Consider the following 12,787-nt stretch of genomic DNA (forward strand, 5'->3'; position numbering starts at 1 on the left):
GATCATAGTCGCACTTAAAAGCCGAGTACTCTACCATTGAGTTAGCAATCCAGATAAAAAAAGGATCTTAGATACGATCGAAATCCAAAAATCAATGGAATTACACCGCGCGCTTCTGTCAAAACATTCTTGGGGCCATTATGATTGTGCGAGCTTCCTCCCCCATGGGTATGCTGAAAAGGTCCTCCCGGTTTAGGGGTAAAACGCGGCTTCTGCTGAGCTTCAGAATTGTACTTCCCTTGTCCATACTTCCTCTTGCGGTTCTCAATCTGCTGCTGCTTCCCTTCAATCATAAGAGCACGATCTACCAACTCCTGGTAGTTGTTGAAGCTTGCTACCATCAACTGCATGATCAAATCATCATTCAGTCCTTCCAGAAACTTCTCTTGCTTAGTTGCATCCGTAGCAACGTCATCTGGGGCATAACGTGCTAGCTTACTAAAGTCATCCACATACTGGCCAACTGTCCGTCCTCCTTGGCGCAAGTTGCGAAACTCACGCTTCTTCATGGCCATAGCTCCTGCTGAAACATGGGCAGTACGGAAAGCCTGCTGAAACTGATCCCATGTGACAGTGTCGATAGGGTAAGTGGCTGTGAAATTCTCCCACCATGATGTTGCGGGTCCTTCAAGCTGATGTGCGGCAAATTTTACCTTTTCCGCATCTATGCATCCTGTCATGGTCAACTCCCTTGTTGTCTTGCGAATCCAATCATCTGCAACAATCGGCTCGGTGCTACTGCAGAACACCGGTGGATTCAGCCTAAGAAAATGGGTTAAGTGATCAACAGATGGTGGGGGTGGTGGTGGGTTGTTGTTGTTGTTCCCCTGATTCTAATTCTGGACTAGCAACTGCATCAACGTATTCTGCTGCTGGAACAACTGAGTGAGCTCCGGTGGAAATGCAAATCCATTGTCACGTCTCGGAGGCATCTGATGGGTTTAGAAAATATGAGATTTAAGAATAGAGAGAGGTCTAGAGAGAAAACACTACCCATATGCACATGAGGCAAATGCACACAAAATCACTTCATTCAATCAAACAAGGGCATACAATCGGTCTAGAACTATCGTTATAAAAGTGCTCGGACTACTCTATTTACATGGGGGAATACTACTACTGATGTGGTGGTCTACTAGAAATATTCTTCGGTTGCAGTCTCCATGATATCTGCTCCAGCTTCATCAACATAGTCATCATCGTTGTCGTCTGGGTCCGAGTCGGTGTCGTCGATGATGATGTAGTCTTCCGGGCGAATCTCCTTGGGTTCTTCGTCTTCTTCTACTGGTGTAGGGTCTCCCATAAATATTCCGATCTTCTTGATCAGGTCGTCATTCTTCTCCACTAGTACGACGATTTCCTCCTCATAATCTTCACGTGTAGCCTTGAGTTCTTCTTCCAGCTCCGTGATTCTTGTCATAACCTTCTTTAGATCTATCATGTCTGCGCACATCTGGTTCTCCTGGCGTCGAATGTGCTGATTTAACTCCTGGATGAAAGTGGCAATTGATCTATCCTTCTTGGTGTTGATCATCTCCCAGTGCTCATCTCGGCGCCCATAAATCTGGTAGATAGTATCCTTGAGATCATTGCGGTAAACTTCTCCAATACGTCCCATGGTGATGTGGGCTGCCATGCTCTTTCCTAGACTCCAGGTTGGTGCATCAAAAGAAAACTCTATGGGCTCTGTGACGGGCATGAACGTCCTTCCTGGAACTTGAACTTGAATCATCCAGCGCTCCTATTCAGGTAAAGTGGCGTTGTAGGTTCCGGTGAAGCTTGGTACTCCGATGTTCAGGTACCTAGTGACTTCCTTCAGGTGACGTCCACCAAAGGGTGTGTCTTCATCTGGTTGTGTAAACTTGTTCCTTGCATCCACCATCCTAAAAGAGTAGAAAAGATGAGAAGTCAGAAATGAGAAGAGTGAGTAGTGATCTAGGGCTTTAGCTTAGTGGTCGTGTCCTATAGTCAGCGTGTGCTTTGATACCATCTTGTTGCGACCAGACCTCAACCAGTCTGATCTCTGTGCATCAGCGTCATCCCTGGATCAGTAATGCTGACACGCATAGTACTTGAAAGATTTATAACAGAGTAGCAATCACACACTTATTACATCGAATATCTCAAAAGAGAACTTATTGCAATAAATATAGCTTAAGGCCATCTAACAACGATAACAGCGGAAGGCTTGGAAGATAAGCGAGTCCATCAACTCCAACGGCATCACTGAGTATAGAACCACGACCTAAAGGCATCTTACTCGTCGTCTGAAAAGTCTGCAACATGAACGTTGCAGCCCGAAAACGGGTCAGCACATGGAATATGCTGGCAATGTAACACATAGAGGGTAATGAAATAATAAAGCTATACTACATGCATATATGGCTGGTGGAAAGCTCTATGGTTACAGTTTTTACATAAAGCCAATTTTTCCCTACTGCAAAGGAATAAATTTTATTTAACTATCATGGTAGTTGTTAAACATTGAGAAGATAGACATCCTCTCAATCCCAATTAAGCATCATCTTTAGAACCCAACAATATTAATTAGAGTAACATGATGAGATTCACATGATAATCCAAGTACTAGATACTCAAGACGTCCATAACCGGGGACATGGCTAACCATGATTAGTTTATATACTCTGCAGAGGTTTGCGCACTTTTCCCCAAAAGAATCGATCTCCTCCGTTGGGATTCTCGCACTACCTGATGTTTGAGAAACGGATGACCGAGACATAGTCTTTCAGAAGCGCTAGCACCTTACGATCGGGTAGACAGTACCAACCTACATCCCCTACATCTGCTAGTCTATCACTATAAGAGTTCGCACGACTTAGTCAACTATGCTAGAGCCCATAGTAGCTTGTGGCTGCAGACGGAAGTTTCTAGTATGAATAATCTCATGATCCCTTTGAGCCTGGGTGGCGGTCCATAAAGAAAACAGGCAATCGTTGTAATACCCAGGTGCCTCAATCCATCCAGATATGTGTTTAAGTTGCCACCTTAAATAAACCATTAATTTAACTATCTCACATTTGTCATGGATACACTCACCCAATCCACGTCTACTAGCATAGCATGGCAATATAAGCAAACGTAGAAGTAACTCTCAAAGGTTTGATAATTAAACAGGTAATAGGTACTACCTCATCTACTTCCCAAAAACCCACAATTTAATTAGATCATAATCATGCAATGTTTGAGGATTGATCTAATGCAATAAAACTGAGTAGTAAGAGGTATGACCAAAATGTTACTTGCCTTGCTGATGATCCGCGAAACCTAGAGATTCAAAGTAGCAAGCGGCGCACTCCGGATACTCTATCGCAAACAAACAAGCATACAATAAGTACTCATCTAATGCATAGGTAAAACTCAAATAAGAGATCTAACCAGAAAGTTCAACTTAAGAACTCCGGTTTGCAAAAAGAATCAAATCGAACGAAGCAACGAAAGTCAAACGACGAAATAAACAAACTTCGTTTACTAATCTGGATTTAGGTCAAATTTTACAGAAGCAAAATCTTGTTTGAGTTGGTTAAACGGAAAGAGGGTTTCGAGACGAAACTTGAGGCGCTTGAATCGCCTGATTCTGATAAACGAGCGAAAAGTTATACTAGAACGAAAATCGGATTAGAAATCGCGATCAGAAATAATCGCGGAAAATCCGAGAAAAAGAAAAATGACGAACAGATTAACGAACGAACGTTCGTTTTCTGGAACTAAACGGTGAATGCGTCCGTTAAAACGAACGAACGAGCGAACGCTCGCTAAATAAGCTAAACCGAAAAAAACGAACCAGATCTAATAAAAAAACCGAACGGAAAACCGGGCGGTTTTCTCGAGGAAACCGGCGGCGGCGGCGGTGGTCAACCTCGGCGGCGGCGGGACGGCTCCGGGGCGGCGGGGCGGCGTCGGCAGCGGCGGCGGCGACGGAGGGCTAGGGTTAGGGTTTAGGTGCGGCGCGGCTCGGTGGGCTGACGGGCTCGGGGCGGCGCCTTATAAAGGCCCGGCCGGACGGAGTCCTGGCCGAACACGGCCCAAAGTCGGTTCGCGTTTTTTTAATTACGCGCAGAAAAACAAATAAAAGAAATACTAAAGTGACTCCAAAAATCCCAAAATAAATTTTCCCCGACTTCTAAAATCAAGCCGGACAAGATGAACATTTATTTGGGGCCTAAATGCAATTTTGAAAAACGCGCATTTTTCCTAAATTTAAATAAAATAGCAATAACTCCAAAATAAAATCTTATTTGATTTTAATATTAAATCCTCAATATTTATTTATTTTGGGAAAGTCATTTTATTCCCTCTCTCATATTTTTATAATAGAAATAATTGAAGATAAAATAATTAAAATCAAATGATCGTATTTTCAAAATTTGAGAAAACTCAAATATGAAAATAACGAAATCCCCAACTCTCTCCGAGAGTCCTTGAGTTGCGTAGAATTTCTAGGATCAAACCAAAAGCAAATAAAATATGACATGCAGTGATCATCTAATATATAATATTCCAAATTGAAAATTTGAGATGTTACAACAGGGGAATCTCATTCTTTGATGAAGTGATGTTACTATGTCAATCTTTCCCCATATTGCCTTAGATATCATCATCATGGAATGTTGGACTGTTTGGATGCAAAGAAATCAAAACATTTTTAAAGACGAATTAACAGGAACTCTGTCTTGGTAGCATATACTCAAACAAGATCTTGTGTTGGTTAAGCACACGTCAAAGGCAAAGAATGAAGATTGTCTCAGTTGGTGGATTGGGTCACTGATTTGGTTAACTTTTGTTTCTAATTTATATTTCTCATGTTAGAGAAAGCTGGAGTGGATAGCTGTAGAATAATTTGTGCATGTATATTTGTTCATAACTTTATAATTTTATTCAAGAATATACCATAGAACTATTGTTCTACGGTTTCGGGTTCAAAAAATGAAACCGTTATTCCACAGCCATCCCCAAAAGAACTGACCCTAAAAAGAGCGAGTTGCGGAGATCCGACAAATCTCACCCGTTCAAACACATATATCCAATTGTCTATGTTGCTCTGATGTTTAGTGCTAAATATGTTTAGTGTGTAATATCATACCTAATATCAACTTTAGTGCTAACCACATAATTATATCCTACTACTTAATACTATCCACATGCAATCAATGTATTTCCTAATATTAACGTGCAATGCAATTAATATGTTTTATACTGGAGTAATATAATGTGATAATTACATTCTACTCTACCTAATATCATTGTGCAATCAATGTCTTTCCTAATATTGGTGTGCAATGAAATTAATATTGTCTAATATATTTTTTCGAAACTGAATATCGTTTCCAACATAAGTGTATTACATGTACACGATTACTAGTAAGGTTCATAGCGATCATGTGTAGCCTAGCCACCCAGACAAAGTACTTCTAATAGCGCAACCCACAAACATAGTACTGTACATACGCATACACGACGCTTAATTTTGAACGCCGAAGCAATGGTGGCACGCATAAGTCAGACCTCCGCTACACTAGCGTACGTACATGCATTTGTAAAGAAACAGTCTCACTCTCACCTAATCATACAAGAATTGGACTTGGACACATCCAATAACTGAAAAAAAGACCACATGAAACATGTGGTAAGCAATCCAAACAATTCAAAAAAAAAACTGAAAAAAAAAGACAAAACAGGGCCGCCTAATGGTTAACTAGCAACTGGAAAATGGCGTCGACTCGTGCGTTCTCCTTTATCCCATTGTCGCAGCAGCTGCCTTTCTTCGTCTTCTTCCTGGTCCACGCGCACGAGGCCACCAACCCCACCTTCGTGCTCACCCGCGGCCAAGTCCAGCGGTCAACACTACCATCCCGGCCACAGTCCACACCAATCCCCAGTTCCCCACCCACCCTGGTTGCTCTACCTATTTAATCCCTTCCCTCTCCTCCGTTTCCATCCAAGAAGAGCATCCCCGACCTCCCCTACTCCATCCAGCTCCTCTCTCTCACGGCCGCTCCAAAGAATCGCCACATAGAAAATCCAGCTGTTTCGGTAAAGATAACCAGCCTCTAATCTCTACTCGAGCTCTTTTCTCCCACAAATCTGCTCCATCGAGACTTCAAGATCCATTGTTGATCAAACCAATGGCGGCCAACGGCAACCACGGTTTGTGCGTGGCCGAGCCGCGGAGTGCTGACCCTCTCAACTGGGGGAAAGCCGCGGAGGCGCTGTCGGGGAGCCATCTGGACGCCGTGAAGCGGATGGTGGAGGAGTACCGCAGGCCGGTGGTGGTTATGGAGGGCGCAAGCTTGACCATCGCCCAGGTCGCGGCGGTGGCCGCCGCCGACGGGGCCAGGGTGGAGCTCGACGAGTCCGCCCGCGGCCGCGTCAAGGAGAGCAGCGACTGGGTCATGACCAGCATGGCCAACGGCACCGACAGCTACGGCGTCACCACCGGCTTCGGCGCCACCTCCCATCGGAGGACCAAGGAGGGCGGCGCTCTGCAGAGGGAGCTCATCCGGTTCCTTAACGCCGGTGCGTTCGGCACCGGCAGCGACGGCCATGTGCTGCCCACTGCCACCACGCGCGCGGCGATGCTTGTCCGCGTCAACACCCTGCTCCAAGGCTACTCCGGCATCCGCTTCGAGATCCTCGAGACCATCGCCACGCTGCTCAATGCCAACGTGACACCGTGCCTGCCGCTCCGGGGCACCATCACCGCTTCTGGCGATCTCGTCCCGCTCTCCTACATCGCGGGACTTGTCACCGGCCGCTCGAATGCCGTGGCCGTGGCTCCTGATGGCACTAAGGTTAATGCCGCCGAGGCATTTAAGATTGCGGGCATCCAGCACGGCTTCTTCGAGCTGCAACCCAAGGAAGGCCTTGCTATGGTTAATGGCACGGCGGTGGGCTCCGGGCTCGCGTCCATAGTTCTCTTTGAAGCGAATGTTCTTGGTGTGCTTGCCGAAGTTTTGTCGGCGGTGTTCTGCGAAGTGATGAACGGCAAGCCAGAGTACACTGACCACCTGACACACAAGTTGAAGCACCATCCTGGACAGATCGAGGCCGCGGCCATCATGGAGCACATCCTGGAGGGCAGCTCCTACATGATGCTCGCGAAGAAGCTTGGCGAGCTTGACCCATTGATGAAGCCAAAGCAAGACAGATATGCTCTCCGCACATCGCCGCAATGGCTTGGGCCACAAATTGAGGTCATCCGTGCAGCGACGAAGTCAATCGAGCGCGAGATCAACTCTGTCAATGACAACCCACTTATTGACGTATCTCGTGGAAAGGCAATCCACGGTGGAAACTTTCAGGGCACGCCCATCGGTGTGTCCATGGACAACACGAGGCTTGCCATTGCTGCGATTGGCAAGCTCATGTTTGCCCAGTTCTCGGAGCTAGTAAACGACTTCTACAACAATGGCTTGCCCTCCAACCTCTCTGGTGGCCGCAACCCAAGTCTTGACTATGGCTTCAAGGGTGCCGAGATCGCAATGGCGTCATACTGCTCGGAGCTCCAATTCTTGGGCAACCCTGTGACCAACCATGTCCAGAGTGCGGAACAGCACAACCAAGATGTTAACTCCCTAGGATTAATCTCAGCCCGTAAGACTGCTGAGGCCATCGACATTCTGAAGCTCATGTCCTCTACATTTTTGGTTGCACTGTGCCAAGCCATCGACCTGCGCCACCTCGAGGAGAATGTCAAGAACGCAGTCAAGGATTGTGTCACAAGAGTGGTCAGGAAGACCCTGATCACAAATGACATGGGTGGCCTCCACAACGCGCGCTTTTGTGAGAAGGACCTTATTCGAACAATCGACCGCGAGGCGGTGTTTGCATACGCGGACGACCCTTGCAGCGCCAACTATCCTCTCATGAAGAAGATGCGAGCAGTGTTGGTGGAGCACGCCTTGGCCAACGGCGAGGCTGAGCGCAACGCGGAAACCTCGGTGTTTGCCAAGGTTGCCAAATTCGAGCAGGAGCTTTGTGCGACACTACCTCAGGAAGTTGAGGCTGCCAGAGGTGCAGTGGAGAATGGCACCACCGCAGAGCCGAACCGCATTGTTGACTGCCGGTCATACCCTCTATACCGGTTCGTTCGCAAGGAGCTGGGAACGGTGTACTTGACCGGAGAGAAGACACGGTCCCCCGGGGAGGAGGTGGACAAGGTGTTTGTTGCTATGAACCAGGGTAAGCACATCGACGCGCTGCTGGAGTGCCTCAAGGAGTGGAACGGCGAGCCCCTGCCTCTCTGCTAATCAGGGAGATGAAGAGAAGATGCTGTGCTTCAGGATTCTGAAGGCTCCCCTTGTTCTGAACTGATAATGCTACTGTTGTTTGATTTCGTTCTTTCTTTGTTTTTCCCCTCTTCTAAAACGTTGGTGCATGCAACGTTCTTCCGGAGCTAGAGGCCATTGCCAAAGATTGCACTCTGCAATACTTGTAGCGCAGCAACTAGAGCTTGTGCCAATGTAAGCGAAAGGGCACAAATTTTCATGTCAAATGTTGATGTTCTGCTACTGAATCAGCACGTTCAGACTTACTGCATGTCATACAAGCACATTCTCCTCGTTCAGACTTACTCATGTCAAATGTTGATAATTTTCACGTCGCGCTGCAATATAGAGAGAAATAGCACCAGGTTGTGATTGTCATACAAGCACATTCTCGAGCAACTTCGACTATCATACACGTTTGATAGAGATAGAAATAGTTACAGAGGAAAAACAATAGGCATGAGAGGTATATATACATGATTTCAGCACATCAGAACTAGTCACAGAAAGTAATCAGACCTTGTTTTTCTATCCTTATATGTCAACAGAAGAAAGAATGCACAAGTATAAGCCCACCCGCTTCAGTGTATGCCAAACTATCTACCACCTAGAGCTCAGCATTCATAGGCAGTCACCCAGACTCAACGTTAACCTAGCAATGGGAGACTTATATTGGGTAGAGGATGTCATAGTGGTTGATCGTGAACAGCACGTGCACACACGCAGCGTCAGCTCCGGGACTAACGTACACATCATCAGGCGCTTCCTCATTGAGTTGCACGAGCACGAGGGACACCTGAAGCGCAGCCGCCAAGGCCCACATCTGAGCACGGCCCGCCACCGCGCGGCGTGGAGTAACGTGCTGTAAGCACCACTGTTTAGAGCAGCGAGTCAGGAAATATGAGGGTCATGTATCCAAGAACCGATGGATCGGAATTCAGCACGACATTGATGTAAAGGTAGGGATGCTGATACTCACATCTGCCACACTGTCATCTTCTCCAAGTCCAGGTATATCCTCTGTATAGTCCGCCCTGTGCAAGCACAACCAGCTAGCTGCTACTAATCTGAGGAAAACAAAAACTGGCCACCAAAATGTGTCAGAAACATGAATCGGGATGAACCAAGGGAAAGATAGGTTGATGACTGAAGGATAAGTTGAGAAGTGTTTTCTCACTGTCTTCTGTTTGATCGTAAGTGCTGAAGAACTCGAGAAGTTTCCGCTTGTACCTGACAAAGAAGCATGTTAAGTCAGTGAGATGGAAGCATTCGGCCACAACACTTGGCCGGAACTGCAGAAAACCAAACATATCACCTGTCAGTTGATATGGGGATCAATCTGCGTTTTTTCTTCCATCTCTTTACTTTCTTCATCAACTCCTTAAATGCCTGAAACAATTCGTGAGTTAATAAATTGCATTTGGTAACCATTCCATACAGCTCTGTAAGGCAATACCTTCGGTTACAAAAGTGCTTGTATACTATTGATATTCGATAACAAGACATTAACACATAATTAGGATAACTCGCCTGAACAACTTCAGTTAATAACGATCTACTATAAAATAGTTAAAGAGTACAAATACTTAGTAACAGAATGGTGAGATATCTACATCATAAGAAGCAGCAGGTCTGAAGCATTTCAGTGTTCAATGAAGTATAGAATTATACTCTTGCGGTTTACATTGTCACACTAGTATCCCTTACAATAAACTTAAGGTGTATTTTTGTTAAGTTGGGTCCTAAGTTGTTACATAACAATAAGCTTCAGACTTGAGCTTGCGTCAACAGGGTGTAAACTGCAATGTCATGCATTACTGCTAAGCAATTGTGCATCTCCTTCAAATGATTGATGGTTAGACAACTGAATCCATTTTGACATGTAGAGTAACTTGAAGAGAATTGTATTTGTCCCTTACAAATATGTTTATCCAAGGAAAAAACACAAATGTGGAAAAAGGCAGGAACTTACATCGTGGCTCCTAGAAAATTCAGAGGCCCATCCAAGACGTGCAGATTCCTCAGCCAACTCTTGGATAGCTGCAAGGAGGCGGCGTTCCTCATTTCTGCCTTTCCTATCAAGAACTTGCTCCTGTCGTACATTGGCATAAACAAAGAGAGTTAGATCAGGAAACATGCATCCTGTAGTATACTAAGGGACAAGGAGAAGGACAATTACAAGGTAGGAAAATATGAAGCTCCTGTAGAAACACTCCCCATCTTCTTCCACTGGCCTAAATTCTAAATAGCGGTCACCAAGGGTGATTGCATTCACAGCATATATTCTGTCGCGATAAAGTGCAAGTATCTGTCCAACATAATGATTTAAGGCTTGCACATAGGGAATTGCCTGCACCGCACAATCAGATAAGAGAATTCAGTTTATGCTGATTAGAACAAGGAAATAACAGATCTAAAGCCTGATAGAAACTTTGTTTTGCAACAACAGATCTAAAATATGATCCAAATTTTGTTTTGCTTCCACTTTTCTGGCTTGTATGTTCTCTGGAAATGGTTGGAACTGCTAATAAATGTAAGAGACCCTTCATTGACACTGATTGGTTGTTGTTGAGTTAAAAATAGAAAAATATGTGTAGTGTTTCATACACTCAATGGTATAAAGTCTACTGGTTCCATCACATTGCAAGGGTAATATACTATTAAGCATTCAGACAAGAAAGTAAGAAGCATGTTCCACGAAATCAGTTACTTGTACAGTAATCATGAATGCCCACAGTTCCATCTGACCTGGGATTTTCATCCCGACATTTCATGGGTTTCCACTTTGAAAATAACCAAAGACTAAAAGGAGTCAAACCTGTTGATTCACGTGAGGTCTCTCCGAGCCTCCGACGTGAGGTCTCTCCGAGCTTCCGACGTGAGGTCTCTCTGAGCTTCCGATTCCTTCTCTACAAAGAACCTTTTCCACAAGAGATGGGTTAAGATCCATATATAACTTGCCAAACTTAGAAGTAATTGTACAGATTAAACATCACAATCAGGATTTTAGAATACGAAATAGGGGAATAAGAGATAGAGTTTTTGAAGAATCTAATAGCAGTATCGCACAAGTGATGCTGCAAAATCCGAAACATCTTACTTCAGCAACTGTTTACAAGAATCATGTTGTGAAGCTTCCAAGCCGGTTTCAAGTACCAACCAACCAAATATCACATCTTTTAGACCAAATTTCGGAGTAAGTGGTCAGTGAGTTTAATTATTTATTTTGTGGGCTGTGGTCAGTGATTTTGCATGTGAATGACCAATGATCTACGGAAATCATGTCCAGGTATGCAGCCCTGAATAAACAAATGCATTAACTATGCCTATAAAACCATCCATTTACATTAAAACCTCTTACCTTTGTCTTTAGGACTTCTAACTAAAATTTCACAGGAGCACTGATAAAGATATGCACGGCCTAAAACAAAAACATGTTCCCAATGCTTCCCCCGCTGTACACTGCGATGAATATGCTACCACACTTGATAGAAGAATGAATTGGTACAGGCAGAGCACCCGAATCTTAAACATATTCGAGTTTTTGACTAATCACAGAGAGGTTGTTAGCTTCTCTCCATATCCCAAGATTGCAAGAAGAGCACGGAGTAATGATCAGGATCTGCCTAATCTGCGCGTAATATAAAGCCAGATTGGCCCAACATTCGCCCAAAAGTTTCATCCCTTTTACCCTAAATCCTTACCAACATTCCACACGAACTCTGAGACCACAAATTGCACATCCCGAACACAAAAATTGGCACAAGAATGCACAAAGAAGAGCAAGGAATCACAGAGTAATCAGGAAGCACGAGATTCAGGCTATACCTTGTTCTTGCCGGAGCTGAATATCTTTCTCAATAACGTCTTGGCCTTCGGCAATCCAGCCTACTCGACAGAAACCAAGAAACGCTAAGTCGAACTCGAATAACTCGAAGAAACCAAGAAAACACAGCAGGTCGCGACATCTCAAGCGCAAGAGACGCGCCATTACCTGCTCCCCGGCGCGCGCAGCAGCGGAGCTCGATCTCCCGGCCTCGAAGATTTGGCTCCCGGTCTGCACATCGACGGGCGGAGCGGAGGGAGGCGGTGGCGAGGAGATGGATTCGCCGGCTCTGCGGCTTCCGCCCCCGGCCTGGTCATCGACGGGCGGAGGAGAGTGAAGTGGTGGCGACGAGACACCGGAGCCCGCCTGCGCTGCCCCAAAGCTCGGCGCCCCAGTGGGGGAGGCGGCGCTGGCGTCGTCGCGTTGCCCGTGCACACGGGCCGGTTCTTCTTGCTTGCCATCGTCCCGGTCTTTTCCTGAACCGGATGCCATCGCGTCGCGGCGGGAAAAACTTTGCGGGTGGAGCGGAAAGGACTTGCTTGGCAATTCTGCTAATGCGAGGGCGTTGGAGGAAGTTGGCGAAAGGGCCTGATTAGTTATTTGGGGAAAGGATGGGCGGTTATTTATAAAGGTGGACGGGGACGTGACCATGTCAGAGGAAGTTCGCGAACTTTTT

At 45.6% G+C, this 12,787-nt stretch overlaps 2 protein-coding genes across 2 annotated transcripts; one reads left to right on the forward strand and one right to left on the reverse strand.

Moving 5' to 3' along the window:
• Window positions 1–5,809: 5,809 nt before the first annotated feature.
• On the forward strand, window positions 5,810–8,584 carry LOC119354057 (phenylalanine ammonia-lyase-like). Its single transcript, XM_037620759.1, has one exon. The coding sequence runs from the start codon at window positions 6,144–6,146 to the stop codon at window positions 8,265–8,267; it is 2,124 nt and encodes a 707-aa protein (XP_037476656.1). The 5' UTR covers window positions 5,810–6,143; the 3' UTR covers window positions 8,268–8,584.
• A 138-nt stretch (window positions 8,585–8,722) lies between these two features.
• On the reverse strand, window positions 8,723–12,565 carry LOC119359226. The gene is made up of 9 exons (XM_037625519.1): window positions 12,280–12,565; window positions 12,114–12,173; window positions 11,104–11,205; window positions 10,465–10,635; window positions 10,258–10,377; window positions 9,601–9,674; window positions 9,463–9,515; window positions 9,265–9,368; window positions 8,723–9,159 (listed from the first exon to the last, which is right to left on the reverse strand). The coding sequence occupies exons 6-9, from the start codon at window positions 9,657–9,659 to the stop codon at window positions 8,953–8,955; spliced, it is 423 nt and encodes a 140-aa protein (XP_037481416.1). The 5' UTR covers window positions 9,660–9,674; window positions 10,258–10,377; window positions 10,465–10,635; window positions 11,104–11,205; window positions 12,114–12,173; window positions 12,280–12,565; the 3' UTR covers window positions 8,723–8,952.
• Window positions 12,566–12,787: the final 222 nt, after the last annotated feature.

The sequence above is a fragment of the Triticum dicoccoides genome, chromosome 2A (assembly GCF_002162155.2).
Source record: "Triticum dicoccoides isolate Atlit2015 ecotype Zavitan chromosome 2A, WEW_v2.0, whole genome shotgun sequence".
Lineage (NCBI taxonomy): Eukaryota > Viridiplantae > Streptophyta > Magnoliopsida > Poales > Poaceae > Triticum > Triticum dicoccoides.